General features: G+C 39.3%; 1 protein-coding gene across 1 annotated transcript in view; it reads right to left on the bottom strand.

Annotated features, from left to right (window-relative positions):
• KIF13B (kinesin family member 13B) overlaps positions 1 to 19,304 on the bottom strand; it is a 111,822-nt gene that overhangs the window by 51,059 nt on the left and 41,459 nt on the right. Inside the window, exons 7-17 of the mRNA XM_031552650.1 lie at positions 18,433 to 18,567; positions 16,429 to 16,541; positions 15,900 to 16,011; positions 12,855 to 13,067; positions 10,041 to 10,151; positions 7,114 to 7,248; positions 5,260 to 5,390; positions 4,014 to 4,100; positions 3,042 to 3,232; positions 1,849 to 2,059; positions 614 to 776 (exon numbers count right to left, since the gene is read on the bottom strand). Of these exons, the coding sequence (XP_031408510.1) occupies positions 614 to 776; positions 1,849 to 2,059; positions 3,042 to 3,232; positions 4,014 to 4,100; positions 5,260 to 5,390; positions 7,114 to 7,248; positions 10,041 to 10,151; positions 12,855 to 13,067; positions 15,900 to 16,011; positions 16,429 to 16,541; positions 18,433 to 18,567 (1,602 nt within the window). The remainder of the gene's footprint in view (positions 1 to 613; positions 777 to 1,848; positions 2,060 to 3,041; positions 3,233 to 4,013; positions 4,101 to 5,259; positions 5,391 to 7,113; positions 7,249 to 10,040; positions 10,152 to 12,854; positions 13,068 to 15,899; positions 16,012 to 16,428; positions 16,542 to 18,432; positions 18,568 to 19,304) is intronic.

Raw genomic sequence — 19,304 nt, forward strand, 5'->3', positions numbered from 1 at the left:
TTATGGGTGGGGAGGGGAAATGCATCAGAAGGCTTTACTAATGTCCTGTTTCTGGACATGCCAGAAGACTGCAAGAAAAACAAGCAAACAAGAGAAATTTCTAAAACAACTCGGAACAATTCTGATCTTGGGTTAAAATACATCTACTGTACTGATGATGATGCCTTTACTATCACTAAAATTTTGAGCTGGCCTCAACAATAGAAAGGATAAGACAGCTTAGGTAGCCAGTCTGCAACAGAGAACTCTGGGTTTGGTTCCCTCCTTTCAAAATGTTTAGATTATCTGGAAGGAATCATCCAAATCCTCTCAGCTCCAGCTCCTCCCTGTACAACGGGGATGTCAGCAATTTCTCACCTCACCACCATGATGCAAAGGCAAATGCCTATAAGGTGACAGCAAACACATTTAGTAGACGGATTCTACACAGATTTTATCACCGTGATGGATTTTATCACCTAACCTACATGGACTTCATCACTCTGAAACAGAAGGAAATGTGAACTTCAATATCAATGCAAACTATCTAGACCATTAGTCAGAATAAGATGGATACAAATTCCAAGGGGCAAACTACATGAACAATGTTTTAGTTCCATTATGGCTACATTACCTTACTGTTGGCATTAAGGCTTGAAGCTGGGATCTGGAGGGTGACTTTATACTCTGTCCTCTTGTCCAATTCTTCTCCAATAAAATTGGCTTCTCTCACATACAAATTGGCTTTAACAATTTGCTCTCGCAGCTTTCTCAGGCTATGGGTCAACATTTCTTCTCTAGAAGGCAATTTGTTGCAGGGAAAGACAGAAGAAAATGGCATTTAGATATTGAAACTGACTGCAAAGTACAGGATCACTCGACAGGAAAGAAGTCAATACTCAGCTTTTTAACACAAAAATTAGGCCATTTAAATGGCATTTCCTCTTGGGAAAAAAAAGTCATCTGTATGAATTCAGTAGTGTGGACATCAGCATACTGCCAGCTTTGGAGACTTCTCCATGTATCTGCTGAATAGTCAGTACTTACATGGCTTATTCCAGAGCTTTCCCAGCACAGATGTGGATGTTCCATTTTACAGAGGGAGATTTGTTCAGACATCATGACCCACTTGCTCACTGGCCTCCCTGGCAAATGTATCAGAGCACCAACTATGTAGTGCAGGAATCCAGAACCACAAAATATTCTAGACAGACAGCTAACACCTTGTTGGACTGCCTCAGGTGCTTTGCATTTCAAAAGATGCTCCTTAAATTAGATCTGTGTTTCCTCGTTACATCTTTTACCAAACTTATTGTTTTAGGGAAAGTTTCATCTTCCTCCTGCAGCTGCACCATTTGTCAGTAATGCTGGCAAAGACCATTCAGAGGAAGAAGATAATACAGTCAGTGCAACTGTCTATGAAGAGGTAGAGGCCTGGGGCTCCTCTGTGATTGTCACATAGCTCTTGCAATCCTCTGGATCTAAATTCTTTGTATCACCCTCTTACTCCCTTTTCTTTCTGCAACCTTCTGGCTGCCAGAGCCTGCCCAGGTCAGACAGTTGGATACAAGTTAGGAGGAAGAACAACCTTCCAGCAGCTGTCATGAATTCACAAAAGAAGAGACTCATATTTAATGCTGGTGCAGTTTCTCCTTAACAACAAAGCAGACATTCTTACTTTAAAATCTTTCTAGCATTAGTGATCTGATTGTGCTTCGACTAATATTTTCTCTCTGTCACCCCCAATCATCTGCAGAAGTCTTCTCAGAAAGCTGACAGAGGTGTGCAACACAATCTAAACCTTTGAAAATTCACTGGCACCAAGGAACTTGAAACGAACAATCCTGCTGGTCAGATTTTATTACCCACCTCTCCTCTGCCCACTGCCGTAAACGTTGTTGAGCACTGGGAGAATGAAAGGAGAACCTGTCCATGCTGCGGAAATGCTGCTTCTCTGGTGACAATCGCCTTCGTAACTGTTCCAGTTCATGCTCATACATAAGTCTCTGCCGTTCAAGTGCAGATCTCTTCTCCTCCTCGTGCTGCTGCTCCAGGCTTTGCAAGATGGACTGCATAGGATCTAGGTAGGTGATGAAAAATGAAGAAGCTAGAGCTTCTGGGGTCGAATATCTAGTAAGCAGGAAGTTCAACTGAGGGAGTCAAGTAATGTATATGTGGCAGAGTGGGGACTTGGAAATACGAGCTCTGTCCCAGGTTCTGTACAGATGTTCTGCACTGCCTTGGGCAAGGCACAAGTTACTATGCCTTCATACTTCATATAGACTTGCAGATATCCGTGCCAGGGGCTGCAGTGGCCAGTGAGATCAACTGTGAAGAATGTTTACTAGACAGTAAATATAGTACTATATCACATAAAAGGAGGAAGAGATTGCATTTGTTTGTAAGGCATATTTAAAAAATGCTGCTGAACTGTGGAATAAAATAAAGACCCACAGAACACAGTGGGTGAATGATTTAAGAGAATTTGGAAAAGATCAGTCTTAAAAAAAAACTACTTCTGTCCCAAAATAATGCTAATCTGGGGCAGCTATGTAAGACCACAAGAACTAGAGAACATAATTGCAGAGACAGAAATCACTACAGTTAATGCCAAAGTGAGACATAACACATGAAAAATAAACAGCAAAGCAAAAACATTCTGATTTGGGGCTGCAGTTCCACCAGCATTCCAGTTTCAGCTTTTTCCTCAACAAGAGCTGCCAAACAAAATATTTTGTGGTGGTGTTTTTCCCCTCCAGTGCAAAAATGGCTACAATGAGTCATTCACAAGAAAAATTTTCCAGTAGGATGCTACAAGGGAAAAAGGTGGTGCTAAACATTCCCTGAAAATATAACCTCATATTCACAGAATCATAGAATGGCTTGAGTTGGAAGGGACCCCAATGATCATCTAATTCCAACCTCCCTGCAACAGGCAGAGTCGCCAACCACTCAATCAGGCACCAGATGAGGTTGCTCAGGGCCCCATCCAACATGAAACACCTCCAGGAATGGGGCATCCATCCCTGTGCATATCTCTAATAACTTCTGTTGCTTCTTACCATTACTACCAAGTGCCTTCATAGTGACTTCCATCTGGGCATATTCATAGCTGAAGTTAATCTCACTGGACACTTCACTGGAATTGTCTCCATCTACATCCAGCTGCTCAACACTATTACTGCACTTGATAGAGTTGTCTCGCTCCTCTTCCTCATGATCCGATTTCTTTTTCTTTTTTGGCAAATTCAGCCTTTAGAAATAGGGAGAAAATCTTAAACTAATACATGGTCATCTTTGAGACAAAAGGTTGCTTAAAAACACATTTAAATCAAGCAGGTTACCCAAATCTGTTGATCTTGTCTGTTGATTAAAAGCATAATTTTCTTCAGAGTAAATAAGGGACTTCAAGGAAAACTAATTTACATTATGCTCTGACAGTGCAGAGCACCTGAAACCACTGATCACATAGCTTATATAACTACTATTTTTTCCTGCACCAAAATAATTTACAGGAAACAAAGAATAGAGATAAATGTTCTTAAATACATATTACTCTTATCATATTCTTGAGTATTACAAAATATAAAATACGAAAAACAAATAAAAATATATAAAAATATAAATATAAGAAAAAATGTATAAATAAAGTGTAAAAGAAAACAATTATGTTTTAGATTGTCATTTAAATGCCCTGATTTTTAAGGTACTTCAGACCAGCCACAGAGGGTCACATACATACAGTCCTACACAGAAACCTTCTGCCAGTGTTCCTGTCTGACACAGGAAGGTCTGAGGTATGGCTAGAGCTGGAATTCCAGGGAACAGAGAATACAGTGACCTTGTAAGACTGATATCACTGTATAACACAGGCCTGAAACTGATGCAAAATCCAAAGGGCAAACTATTCAAATCAAACATTGGGTGTGATACCTTCCTCTGTAGCCTGCGTGCTCCATTCATATTTTTACTTATACCATGAAGCGAAAAAGTAAGCTGGTTCAAACTTGCAATTTATTTAATTACTTTCTTACCTGAAAAAGTGGTTGTTTCCCCATAGTATTCTGTCTCCATGATGTAGCTGGATAGGACCCGTAACAGCAGAACCATTCACAAATGTCCTGTGAAAAGATGAAAGGCTAAAGTAAAACCATGATAAAACCACAATAGGAAGCATTTTCTCATTCTGGTACTGCTTGCTTTAATGTAGCTTGTTAAAGCAGGAAAACAGGTTTGTGGATTACAACCTACTACAATCCTATGGCACCCCCAACCAGCCTAGGTTGTCTAAAGCCCTGTCCAGCCTGGCCTTGGGCACTGCCAGGGATGGGGCACCCACAGATTCTCTAGACAGCCTGTGCCAGGGCCTTACCACCCTAAAAGTGAAGAATTTCTTTCTTATATCTAAAAAAACTTCACTCATCTACCCTGTGTCTTCTTTTGATTGTTTAAGCTTTGCAGAATTCACTACTTTTGGATAGATATTACATCTATGTCTGGAGACATGGCCTTAAAGATGAGAAAGCAGGAAATAAATGTCACTAGAAATAAATACTTCTCTCACTGCTTTGAAATACAGACATATCTTTGAATAAGCCTTTGGAGAACTTTGGTACATAAACAGTTCAAAGACAATAAGCAAATTAGAGAAACTACCTCTATTTCAGAACCAGATTAAGCCCAAGAATAGGATCTCTCAAAATAGGATAACAAATTTGAAGGGAATCTCAGGATGTCACCTCGTGCAATCTCACAGCAGGATCAAATATGAACCAGGACAGAAGTGAAATTCTTGAATTTTGTGACTCTTGCAATAAATTACTGGAGGTGCTGACACTGCATGTCATTTTGTGATCAGTTTGAATATACCACCTGCTTCTCAAGTACTGCTACTTAATCAAATAAAGCAACAAATGCTTCAGCTGCTCTTTGCATATCAACAGATTTCCTAGAAAATTAATTCAAATTTTGATAGAGTTAAATCTACACAGCTGCAAATCAGTGTGTATCTACTTGCTGAAAGCATAAGCAATTCACACATCCTCTCTTTGAAAACATTATAAATGCCATCAGTGAAAGAAATCTCTTCAGAATGAAATATGTGAGCTGACAGAAGAGTAGATAACAATTCAAATAAAACCTCAAGCAAAATACAAGAGACAGAACTTTCTTACTTCCTACCCACTGGAAGATTGTGGCTTTTCAGTTATCTTTTTGCCCACTGATCACCAAGTACTAGATAAAACTACAATTCTTACTCTGCTAGATCTGTGCCTTTACCTAGTGTTTTTTTGAGGTGTTAACATAACCTGTCCTTCTGGGGTGATGTCTATAATGCAGTGTTCAGGAAGAATTCCCATTCCACATAGCTGGATATCTTGAGAGTTGTCTGATCCTATTAACGTGTGTTCCTAGGAAAATTAATTCAGATGTTAGCAATGGGTTGCAAAGTTTCATTAGTGCTACACTAATGTAGTGTACAGCCATTTTCCTCTGGCTATAACTTCAAAATTAACTTCCAAAGTCTGAAAGCTGAACTTCCTGCAAAGGAAAAAAGGGGAATCAAATCAACAAATCCTCATTATTTTTTACAGCAACAAGTAGGGAGCACATAGGAAATTTCACAGCTAAATGTTACATCCAAATATGAAGAAGTTTCTGTAATTAAGCCGTAGAATTCAGTGCCTCAGGATGTTGTGGAAGCCAAAAGAATAAAGGAGTTCAAAGAGGAATTAAGGCAGGTTCACAGTGGTTAGACCCAGGGCTATTACACAGGTTCCATTTAGATCATCCTCTGGCTTAGTAAATCCCTCAAGTACTCGAGGGACAAGGAACTTGGCAGAGGAAGGAGCACTCCACGTGTGCTCCAGTTCATCTATTTCTTTTCGAGGCATCTCTAAGCATCCGTAGGCAATTGCTGAGGAGTAGACACAATAGATAAGTGAGTGAAGCTCTTATTTGGAGCTTTTATAAGAAAGAACACATCAAAGAGAACGTGAGCAAGATACCTAAGAAGTCTTCAGTGAGTTCTTGTTATGTGTTTCAAACAAACACCACTGAGGTTGGCTCTGCTTCAATAGAGGTCAGTGCTGAGGCTGATTTAGCAGCCTGAGTCACACTCTGGATACCTACAGGCAAAGCACCTTCAGTTTTTCTCCCAAAATCTCAGCTCAGCTGTTTTGTCTTTTTTTTTTTTTTTTAAGCAGAGAACACAACGAAAAAGTTCTCCTTTGCTCTCACTGAGATACCACAGAGCAACGATGACTGATAGAAAAGAGGATCACAGACAGACTGAAACAAAACCATCTTCCAGCCCCACTGCTAATGTGTGGCTGCTTTGAGAGTTACACACACCACTTCAAAGAGAATGATTTAATGTGGAGCTTAAACTGCCAGTTTTTGTGCTGTCAGATTATTACAATTTGTATTCTAATTGTGACTTTAAAAGAGCTGCTTCTCATTCCACCTCCTGCCTCCAGATCACATCTACGTGGTTAGTTAAAGTAGAACAAACTGCCTAGGTGTCATAGTGCAGAGTCCAAAAGCCACATCATACATTTCCTGTTTCACATCAGTAATGGGCACTGCACATCAGTGCACAGAAGTGCATAGGCAGAACAGAACCTGATTTTCACTCCTGGTGAGCTGCGTGAAAAGGAATAAAAATACATTTGATAAGTTGAAATCAGTACTCAGAATTTTGATTACACATGTGGTAGCAAGCTGATTACTGATACGGTCAATCTTTATACAAATCATTTCTCCAGGTAAAATTTTGTGACATTTGAAAAATGCAAGATAATTTATAAAAGAGAACACCTCGAAATTTCTTTAAATATGTAAATATTTCAGGAGTTGAACTGAATGATCCACATGAGTCCCTTCCAACTCGGGATATTCTATGATTCTACGAATACATATATACATATATATAAATCCCAAACCCTCCTCTGTGACAGAGAACTACATTTGAAGTAAAAAGGTCATATTCATACTACTTTAAATAGCAGTGAAGCAGTGAATAGCACGGATTTGCTTCAGATATGCATTACAACAATACTTGTACATCTGTGTCAATGGCATTAGAGTCCTAGTTCTGTTAGAAAAAAATAATACATAAATATTTATTTTTACCTTTAAATAGTATACCAGAAGTTCATTGAGAGCTGGGTCTGCATTCAAATTAACCAGGAAGCACTTATTATCCCCAACTTTTATCCCAGAAGATTGAAGCGATATGCCAAGGCTTTCCAACTGTTTCTGACGTTCCTGTAAGAGAGTTGCCATAAAAAAAACCAGGCTGATTGATGTCCAGTCCCTAGGAAACACATTCCTACCTGCCAAAAATGACAAGGCAAAACGAAGGGCGGCTCCTCCTGAAAAAGGCAGCTCTTTCTTCTGCGACAGATGAGACGCAAAAGTTGTACTGAGTTGTATCATATACTGAGTTGTATCAAACTTTACAGCAGGAATGTCTGCAATTTCTCTGGTCCTTCTACCTCTGGACTCAGAGTGCTACGTGCTGTGGTCTCACACAGTTGCATCCTCTCAGTGCAAAATGACAACAGCTGAAGGCAGCACACTGCAGTACTATAGGAGCTTCTCTGTGACCTCATTGAAGAGCAAGCACTACCACAAAGCCATCTCTTCAGCCCTTTATTTTCTCCTGTGAGCTAAAAGGCTCAAAGTTAAGTCAACACCCTGCCAAATCAAGTTCCATGTCTATCTTTTATTCCTTAGAAATCAAAACGACCAAAACCTGACAACCTTCTATTTAAGCAATGCAAATAACACTTCCTGCTGAACAAGAATAGTACCATTTTGGATGATGTTTTGTTCTTGTCAATGGACTTCATAGAATTCCACAACAAAGCATTACTAGTGCAAAAAAGTACATCTTTCAAAGGGAAGTGGTAGGGTAAAGACTAAAGCAGGGAAATAGGAACATTAAGCATTTCTGTCTTAAAGAGAAAACAAAACAGAAAGGGATTCTTCTACAGAAAAGAAAAAGAGATGAATACTGAGAATTGATCCAAGAAACTGAAAGTGAAATGAAACTCCCTATCCACAGCAGCAAACAAAATAAAAAATAAAAACATGGGAGACTCCTCAGGGAATTACTAAATGGAATAAAAAAGAAGAATAAAACAAAAAAGTAAAAAATATGAGAGACTCGCAACAGCTTTATCTGTGCCACTGAGACTTGATAAAAAATATTTAGAAGAGATTATATAGGAAAAATGGAGGGGAGTTCATTATGACTCTAAACTTTACTTATGAGTTTGCACTGCATTAAAAACTTGCCATGTCATAGTATCCAGTATAATTCTCTGTTCAACATCAGAGCTTTATCTGCTCTAACCAAGATTAAAATTGCAAAGAATGGCAAGCACAACTCCCTCCTCATTTTCTCTACCCTGTCTTCCTGCACACTATGAAACCAACAGCGTCCTTGAAAGGAAAATTCATGTGTGTTTGTGAGAGAGAGCAAAACAAAGAACAGAGGAAAACTGCAATGTGATGTCAAAGCTTTCTCTTCTATCACCAGTGCCAGGCTCTGGTGTTTACATCATTCCGTATCATCTACAGTCACAGATAAAGAAAAGAGACCTTGCTCATGGTCTAAAATTCAAAGGGTTCACATAAAGAAAATGAGCCAGTTTCCATTAACTTTTGATCAATACCTACTGTTGAGTAACTGAAGAATGTAAAATACATCAGAAGTATGTCAAACACTCTGTGAAGACGTGAAAAAATTGCCTTGTCTTTAAGGCTTTGAATCCTACTGTCCCTCCACCTCAACAAAGTGCCTCTTCAGCAGTTCTTATTCTTCATGAGGAATGATCCTTCTCTAAGATTTACAATTATCTCTATATTCTACCAGTGCAATTTGTCAGGCAGATGGTGGTGGAGGCTGGCTAGGAATAAAACCACATGACAAACCATAATATAAATGCCTTTAGCCTTGGGCTCATGTAAGCCTGATGATGATGTGAGAAGGTTCTTTCCACTGGCTTTCACATGGCACTGAAACAGCCCTCTACTGCACAAACACTGGTCCTCATCCTTCCTCTGAACAAACCTCACTTCCTCTACAGCTGCAAGGCTCAGAGAAGGTTGAGAATTTAGATAAAGAACGCCAAAGCAAGTAGCTGTATGCAAACATTAAGGCAGATTTATTCTGCAGCATTGATCTCATTATTTTGATCAACCTCCTTGCATATGCAGGGTTTCTACACCTACAAACTACTGTGTAAAATGAGATCAGAATTATTATTATTATTATTATTAAATTTCTCCCTTATACAGAGGGTGCTCCGTGGTATGATTTTGCTCTGAAAGACAGGAAACCTTCTTATTTGAAGGAACATTTCTTACAATGGATCTTTAAAACTCAAGTCAAAGCCTATTCTGATCATGCCATCTACAAAAAGGGCTTTGTATTGGAGGCTCAATTTTCTTACAAGCTATTCATCACCTTTCAATAGTTCTCCCCCTTCAGTGTTCCCTACTGCAAATATATACATCAGCATTTGTGTGGTAAGAATTGGAAGTGTCATGCAATAATCCTGGTGTCCTGCACAATTTTTCAGCGTAGCTATCATCTTCAATTATGTTCTGAGGCATTAAATAGGGGTGTAAGAGGCATTAAAACAAACAGGAATTCAAACATTCTATTTTTTAATATTCCAAATGCTCTTTGCCTTCGGTATGAAGGCACTCTGTATATAACCTTGCATTTAACATTCTCAATGATCCATCCTTCAACAGAAACAACAATTTTGCTGTCTGAAGAATACAAAATCCCTATAATCCTCTCATCCATGGATATTTTTTTTTCCAAACAACCTCTTAATTTGCATAGAATGACAATTTATTATTGTCATTCTAGAATAGTAATCTGGGAGAGAGCCAGCTATCATAGGATTTAAATGAAGTTTTTCTACAAGGGCAGTAAGCTTGACCTACTTACCCATAACGGCGAGAGATTCACACAAAGGAAGCAAACCTATTGTTTATAAGCATTACAAACAGATACAGAAAAAGAAAAATCAGCAAACCTGTGCTATCTCTTCAGTTTTTCTTAACTTTTCTTCCCAAGTCACAGTCATTTCCTGGATCAACTTTTCTGACTCCTCCAATCGTTCTTTTAATTCTGGTGATTTCATAGCCTGCAGAAATAAAAGTAAAGGGAAGAAGAAAGCTTACTGTGCTTTGTTTTTTTTTCACATCACTCTCACACAGATGGGGCAAAAAGGAAACATATCATTACTCATCTCACAATGCATACTCGATCAGTAAGTAAAGGGTTGTTTTAAATACATATTGCATGCAAATGCAGAATCCATCAAAAAGTTAGTTTAATTAGCTTCAAATACAGATGCTAAAGGGAAGTTTATGTACTTTAATGCAAACCAATTACACAATACTGGCAAATTTGCATAAAGATATTGAAACACAAGCTAATCTCATTTCTGTACCAATGTGAGCTTCCAGAAAGACTCTTATCTGAAACAATCTGTCTCCTGCATACTGCTGATGTGGATAAGCACAACCTCTAAATCGTAGCTACCATCTCAGTCCCTGGAACAGCCATGCCACCATAATATTTTTATTGTTTGTTATGATATAACCTAACTTGGGATGCATGATTTTTTTCTTTCCATTGGAAAAAAAAGTAAGATGTTCCTACATATGCATTTTCCAAAGCTGATATAAAAGAGGGCAAAATTTTTACACTACACGTTCACTTCTGCCAGTCTCAGTACTGGTATATTCTTCCTGCACTATCCTGAACCTATGGGCTTCCTAACATCATTATTTCACCACAACAATATGAAACTGTTTGGATAGTAGGTATTTATGCAGTGCCCATCAACCCATCATTCTTCATTAATTCCAACAAGAAAAGATCAAAATGAGTGCACTGAAAAAGAAAAGGGGAAAAGAGGATAACGTCTTATTCTTCAGGGGAAAAAAAAAGTCAACTGTCAAGTTCTGTTCTGCCATGGCTCTTTAGGAAACAGAAAGGACAGTGACATAAAAAAGAAGAAAAAAAACCTATTTATTGACCTCTATATTTAGAAATGAGCTTTGAAAATGTAACTCGACTATCATAATGAGGCAGTGCTTTTGTTCATTTTAAAAATGAATCACTATGCACCATTTCTGCAAGGACAATTTGATGGGCAACAAATGAAACAAACTGAAAGGAGAAAAAGAACACGTGCTTTTTGACCTTTACTGCATAGCCTCTTTATAGCAAACCAAACAGTTTTTTCCATGCTCTTTGTCAATGCTGCTCAGATGACAAGCGGGGTGGGATCTGAATACTTAGCAATGGAAATATTTATTACTTCATATTTAGGAAACACTACTTCATTGTTTTGGACAGCTGCCATTATTTTGGCATTAGTGCTCACAGATGAAACAAATAGGGAGTACTTGCTCTTCTCAAGAGTCCATTGTTCATATTTTAGGGGAAATCTTAAATATTCAACATGACATACCTCGAAAAAACCAATGCTCATTTACTGGATGCTTTGCACATTCATTAGCTCAAATGGAACAATCCAAAATTCATTAGACATTTGTAATATCACAACCAGAATTCCCTGCAAATCTCAAGAGTCAAATACTGTATGATGCAGAAAAACTGTGATTACAACAGTCGGAATATATCAGCATTGCTTTGTCACTTTTGAGAAAGGAACTCAGAATTACTCTAGCTATTGGCCTTCATGGAATCACAGAATCATGGCATGGCCTGGGTTGAAAAGGAACACAATGCTCATCCAGTTCCAACCCCCTGCTATGTGCAGGTCGCCAACCAGCAGACCAGGCTGCCCAGAGCCACATCCAGCCTGGCCTTGAATGCCTGCAGGGATGAGGCATCCACAACCTCCTTGGGCAACCTGTTCCAGTGCCTCACCACCCTCTGGGGGAAAAACTTCCTCCTAAGATCCAACCTAAAACTCTCCTGTCCCGGTTTAAAACCATTCCCCCTTGTCCAATCACTATCCACCCTCACAAACAGCCATTCCCCCTCTTGTTTATACACTCCCTTCAAGTACTGGAAGGCCACAATGAGGTCTCCTCGGAGCCTTCTCCTCTCCAAGCTGAACAAGCCCAATTCCCTCAACCTTTCCTCACAGGAGAGCTGCTCCAGCTCTCTGATCATCTTTGTGCCCTCCTCTGGACCCACTCCAAGAGCTCCACGTCCTTCCTGTACTGGGGGCCCCAGGCCTGGACGCAGTGCTGCAGATGGGGCCTCACAAGAGCCGAGCAGAGGGGGACAATCACCTCCCTCTCCCTGCTGGCCACTCCCTTTTTAATGGAGCCCAGAACACAGTTGGCCTTCTGGGCTGCAAGCACACGCTGCTCTTGCATTTAGTCCATGTTGTCTTCACAATTTCAAGGAGGAATCTATGCAGATATCCATAATACTGTCTAATGCCTATAAGAGGATCTGTTTAGAATGGTAAAAACTAGTAAGCAAGCAAACGTTATTCAAGTCAACTCACATCTTGGAGGAATTAGCTACAGTGAATTCTTAAAACAGACAAACAAAGCTCTACCTATAAACGGCACAATCTTTAGACTCCATCCCTACGCCTCCCTCTTCATCCTGATTTTCTGATCTGTATCCCCTAATAAAAACAGAACAGTTCAACGGAGAGTTTGAAGGGAACCTGGTTATGTTATCACCCATATTTCAACATCGACCTAAAGCAAAATGGAAGCAGCACGAAGGGAGATTTCCTGTAGGTATCATGTACCAACTTTCTGTGGCTTTTGCTTTCAGAGGCTCAGTAAAAAAGTTCTGACAACGAAGTCTACGTGGCTCAGACACTAGCCAAGACAAACATTTGTACCTCTGCTTTTGTGAGCTGTTCTCGCAGCTTCTCCACCTCCTCACGCAACTCCCGAATAATGCGAGCATTGGGATCCTCGTTCACCACAGCGTGATTTACGATGTTCTTGGCCCGGTCTGCGTACCTGAGTGTCGAAAGGGTCTCATCGTAGTTGTCTGCTGCTGGGCTTACTGTTGCTACCATGGCAGTCTTGCTGTTGCCACCAAGGCTGTCCTGGAAAGCGGTCATGGTTATGAAGTTAAAACAGAATGTTTCTTTGGTTTTTGGTTTTATTCAACCTGTCAGTGAACTTAGCCAGCAAATAATGGCTGGAAGTGGAGTGGAGCAACTAGTAAAAGCAATGTACTTCTCAGAGCTCCTCAGCTGAGCTCTTCAGTTCACTGTAAATCAGCCCAGTAAATCAAGTAACATTTTTATTTGCAATTCTCTTTTTTTCCTTAGCACATTTACAAAACGTCATACTCAAGGAGCCTAGGAAGGATCATAATAAATTCAGAATTCAATACATGTTTTATTTAAATTACTTAAAGATCTCTTAAACAATACAGTTGATTTTATTTCTGTAACCATTTCAAAATGGGCCCTTCCACCCTACTCAGGCAGCTCGCAAATCAGAACCCAGTTATGTCAGAAATTGCCCTTTTGGAATTCGGTTGTCAGAAGAAGGGCGTGAAACCACATTCCTGCAAGGCAGTGTGTCAGGATGTGGGGGAAGGAAAGACACATTCCACTTACGTACTGACTGCAAAATTACGTTTTACAGTCTTGGCTTGTCCAGAAAATATTTCATTTTAAATTTTGCAAGTCTGTTGTTCATATATTTTCCTTTTTCTCCTCAATAATCCTTTCTGAGAAGAACCACGCTATTAACTTTCATCTTTAATAACCCATGAAACCTAGGTCATGCACTGCCATTAAAGCAACGTGACTACATTAGCTTGCTTGTCTAACCATTTCAATTACAAAGCGCACAGCTTTTCCTAGCAATCATTAAACCAGCCCTTTAAGTATGGCATTAAGACATTTTTTTTTGCTGTGTGATGCTTAAAACCATTTGACAGCAGCCTGGCTGCTTCAGTGGTCAGATAAGCACTGGCCACACAGGCTGGTACTGCTTCACTGCTGCACTGCTAGAACTCTGCTGTCACCTCTTCAGCTTGGGAGGATAAATCCATTTGCATCATGTTCAGCACAGTGAGGTATGCTGGCGTGGCTAGAACTTGCAGGTAATGATATTTATAGAGAGGTCAAGCAGAAAGAATGGCCTTCTGGCTTCTTCCCCCATTTTCTGCATCTGAGGAGCAGCCACTGCTTATTAAAACTTATTTCAATTTACATGCCTTGCAGGGATTCACTCCGTAACACAGAAATGTTTTTCCAAAGCATCTACTGCAAAGTTTAAAGAGCCCAACAAGAGCACAACTCATTCGATGGGATTTCTGTCTCTACAGAAGCCAGGAATCATCTCCAACAGCTTTCAAAGATTAGAAATGGAACTCTGCAACTGCAATCCCTGTTCTGCATAAAAAAATGAAGGTATTGGGGAGTTGGCCAGGTACACTGCTTCCAAATAAAGCCTTATCAACTGTACTAATTGGCTCCAAAATAGGATTAACTCACCATCTAAATCACAACTCCACTTCACAGGCAGCTGTTACAGTGATATATCCTATTCACAACTATCCTATTCACCCGTTATAAGCTGGGTAAAGTTTCTCTAGTACTGTGGCTATTCAAGCCCAAAGGCAGACTGTCTGATAAAGTTCTTTGTATAAAACTATTGTGCTGATTTCACTGGTTTCCTTAATGTTAAGAAAGAAAGGTAGATGAATAGTAAACCAGTTTCTCATTAATGTCTGCAAATCACCCTGGAAAGGCTGGGCTTGCAGTCATTACAAAGAGAATGGTAATAAGTATGTGCTGTTATTTTTAAGGTTAAGCTAGCCCTGTCTTTAGCATCAAGATTTCTGTGTAAGAAACATAAAAATCTAAAGATTCAAAATTTCATTTTTAATAGCAGCTGTCAGCGAAATACGCAGAGCTTCTGAGCAAAATGGGAGAACAAGAGGTTTGTGATTATACAATTTGATAACAAATCCTCTATATACCATACCTCACCTAATGATCCTTCAAAATCTAAGTCTCTTCTGATCACTCAAGTGCACCAGGTAAAATATGAAAAGGAAAAAAACAAACACCTTTACTAGAAGGTGTTTTGTGTTGGATTTTTGTGTTTTTTTCTCTACATAGAAGTGGCTACATTTGTGTTTGCCACTCATTCAGAGAACAAGACAAATTCAGAACATTTCTATGCCTAAAATCAAATTTGCACTCCAAAACTTTAATTAGCAGGCTACATGCTTTTAAGGTCACTGTACATAGGAATTTGGAAGAACAACAAATAAGAGCTTGGCCTTTAATTTGACATAGAAAAAACTCATATTTAACAATTCTGTTTTTCATTTAGACCTCACAGATCTTAATTCAAGGGCCATCATAATAAAGGCTTATATTTTCCCCCCAGATTATCAAACAGTCCTAAGTAAGAGAAATCAATGCCCATTTTGGATGAATATAATGGCAAAATCCTTCTGACCTGTTTCTCAGACTGTAAGTGGGATAACGCTCTGCAATTACACTCTTCTGACAAAAGTAAAGTGTATTAGTAAATATATTAGACAATTAAGAAAAAGCTAATAGTTTTAATCAAAATCTTCAAAGGTAATAACCATGCCAGTACATAAAATTCAGTTATATGTGGCAATAACCCAAATTAAATCAGTCCCAAGGTTCTGTGTGAAGTTGCACATTAACTGACCCAGAAAAGATAAATTCCTTCTTCTCTAGGCCACAACACATCAGCAGAAGACAAGCAGTTCAGTCTGTGAAGGTACCAATGGCTTCTACCCGGCTACTTTTCCAAAGACAAGCATAGTTAAAATAAAAAACTGAAAATAAAGGCAAAAGAATAGTGTTTTATTTCACTGAATAGGACTCTTCTCCTCTCTTTTATTTCTCTTTTTAAAAACAGATGGAAGTACTTACTTTAAGTAACCAAGTGAGCACAGAATCACGATAAGGAACAAATTTGTTCTTGTTCTTGCCAGCAGCCTGATCCGCCAAGGCAGAAATAACCAGTCCAAGAGTTGTAAGGGATCTGCACCAAGAACACAAGCAACCATTAACAAGTGTAAATATTCATAGGGCAAATGCATATTTAGACTGCCCCTTTCTCTCAAAAAATGAGCTCCAATGGGAAAGCTTCTCGTACAGTTTCAACCCTTCTTTTCTCACAGAAGCTCGACTGCTCATTTTCAATGCATGTTTTCAGCCTTAATAATCATGCAATTAAGTGGTAGTTGCAGGAACACAAGAACAGAAAGACAGATGCCAGCTATTTTAAATAGGCAAAGATCTCATTCAACATCTAAGAGTTCTGAATATAAGATGGAGGAGGAGAGAGAGGGGAAGAAGAAAAAAGGCTATAAAAGCTGACACTGATTTTATCCTGTTTCAGATACTACATTTAGCAGTCACAAAGATGAAAGGAGAAGAAATAATCACCAACTCTTACTTGTTAATGTTGCTCCCTTCTTTCAGCCTGTCTCCTGCAGCACCAGTCTTAGTTGCCCTTTCACTACCTGCTAAATCCACCAGACTCAGCTTGCCCACCTTCTCACCTGATGTCTGCAAAAGGAACCAGAGAAAAGCTATCATTCGTTCACCACTAAAATCAAGTGACATGGTTTGACAACAGTTTTTCAAGGAAAAAATCAAGCTTCATTACTTGGTGTAGCCTTGCTACAGCTTGAACAATACTGTGTGTTAACTCACTAGCTCAGAAAACAGAAGGGTATGAAGTCAGATGACTTCCAGACATCTCCAGAGGAGGAGAACACAGGGCACATCAGTCAAATGTTAAATCAAGAAAGAGTGCAGAGGGGATACAGGCCAAGGAGCCACATCAAAAGAATCTATGGGGTCTACAGTCTCTGCCTTTGTTTGATTGTGAAAACAACATCCAAAAAATCTCAGATTCTGTATCAAGTTTCATCCCTGATTTTCAGTGAGTAGGAATGAACATGACAATTAGCATAATATATGAAAATGGTTATAATTGCGGAAGCCTCCTATACCCTTAGCAGCATCTGAGTTAACACACAGCATCTGCTATGTGTTTCAATTCTGTGACGGATTTTGTTATGAATCTCCATTATTCCTCGTAATTCTTGCCAATTATCTCACTTGACCCAAAATGGCATTCTGAAACACTCCATAAACTTCATGTAACAATTTACAGTTGAAGAGCTAACGTGGTCATTGAGAACCACTTGGTTACATCATCTCCTTTGCAGGATCTATTACAGAAGTACCTCAGTATCACAGTTGCAAAGTACTACATTTCACTAAATGAACAAGGTAATTACAATCAATATGCTTCCAAAAACACCACTCCAAGCCTTTCAAAATACAATATAAATGCCAGGCCATTCTGAAACGGTCATTTCCAGGACTGAAATGACCAGCAGACAGGAAACCAGAGAAATCTATTCCAAAAATTTACATAGTGGTCACTGAAAGACGCAGTAAATACAATCAAAATGACCAACTTGCATCCAAGCTGACCAGGACCACAAAAAATTCAGCATGCAGTACTGCCACAGAAAAAACAGAAAGGAAAGTTGTGGCAAACCAGGGAGTTTAGCATAGTTTAAGTGATTATCTGAAGTGCAAATGAGAAAAAAATTCCAAACAAGGAACAAGGAAAACTGTCTGCATAAGAGGATTATGGGAGACTGTGAGGTGAGGAGGAGAAGAAAGTCTAAATGCTTCTTCAGCTTTACAATGTACTCAATATTTACACACGTGCACTCTTCACATTTGCTCCAGGTACAGCCAACATTTCGTCAAGGCTTTGGAGACATTAAAGAATTGCCTGAGCACAAGCGTAAGACTTTTGGTATCAGAGATCAATTTCAATTTTAGTTTATCACATTTTCAGTAAGGGATTAAATAATATTTACATATAAATGTATTTTTCACACTTTGAAATTAGCAAGAGTTTCTGTTTATGAAGTTGATCCTTTGTATGTATTTACATGAAATAAATCTTTGAAGGAGACTGCCACATTTACTCTCCCTTGTTCTTCCTGTATTCCTGTCTTCTATCTAAATACTATGTATTTACTTTCTCCTCCAAGTCTGTACTACAAACTGTTGCTTAAAAGCAAGTTTCTTTTGTTTAGATTCTAGGATTAGGAGATGCTTCCTCCACCCTCCAGTATGTCTGCTCCAACTCTGGACCAGTATTTCTGCTTTCCATATCAAAAACCACATTTCACTTATCTATTAAAACTAATTTCCCTACATTTGATTGCCAGCACGTGAGCAGTACAAGAACTCTGCTAGACAAGGTCACAGCTAACCTAGTCCAGTGCTAACACTGAGAATGGGAGACTACAGCAAAAGACCCTCAGAGATCTTTTCTACTCAACATTCTCATAGTCCATGAAATACACTGAAGCACAAGACACGTGTCCAGACTTAACATTTGGACATTATAACATGTTTTACTTACTCCTGATTGCACATCATAGAGTGTGTGGGTGAGGATAATCTTGAAGACTGCGTGGGACCGACTGCTCTCCTCATTCATGTTGGTTGCAGCCACTGTGCGAGATTTGTTGCCCTCAGACATCAAGGACTCGATGTCCTAGACACAATTTTCACAGCCATAAGCACACCTGTATTATCATGCTTTTCAGTTATCTACCAAAGCAATCTCATTTTGGTGAAATCTAGCAGGCATCTTCCACCACGTTTCCCACTGTTTATTCATACAATGTGAGAAACAAATATTTTTATCTTCCCTTTATAGTCTAGAAATTAAACAATGTTGTGAAATTCAGCTACTGCGATACTTGGGAAATACGTAGCTCCCCTGCTTCAGTGTTTAAGGATGCTCTTGTAAAATACCTCTCCAGAGCTTCTATTTACCCACCTAGCTAGATGATGCTAAAGAAAACCAAAACCAATTAAACAAAAGCACACCACAGAACACTCTGACTTGGTACGCTGAATTATGCAAAGCTGCTGGGCAACATAAAACAGAAATGCATGCAACGTATCTTTTATAAACAGAAACTGCCAAAGAGAGGTAGATAAATACATGGAGAGACTACAAAAGCAAGGACTTCACTGTTCTCATGTTCTGCTAAAGTGGCACAATTCCATCCCATATTTTTTAGTGATAAGACAAAGGGGAATGATTTTAAACTGAGACAGGGGATGTTTGGATGTTAGGAGGAAGCTTTTCACCCAGAGGGTGGTGAGGCACTGGACCAGGTTGCCCAAGGAGGTTGTGGATGCCCCATCCCTGGAGGCATACAAGGCCAGGCTGGATGTGGCTCTGGGCAGCCTGGGCTGCTGGTTGGTGACCCTGCACACAGC

The sequence above is a fragment of the Meleagris gallopavo genome, chromosome 2 (genome assembly GCF_000146605.3).
Source record: "Meleagris gallopavo isolate NT-WF06-2002-E0010 breed Aviagen turkey brand Nicholas breeding stock chromosome 2, Turkey_5.1, whole genome shotgun sequence".
Taxonomy (NCBI): domain Eukaryota; kingdom Metazoa; phylum Chordata; class Aves; order Galliformes; family Phasianidae; genus Meleagris; species Meleagris gallopavo.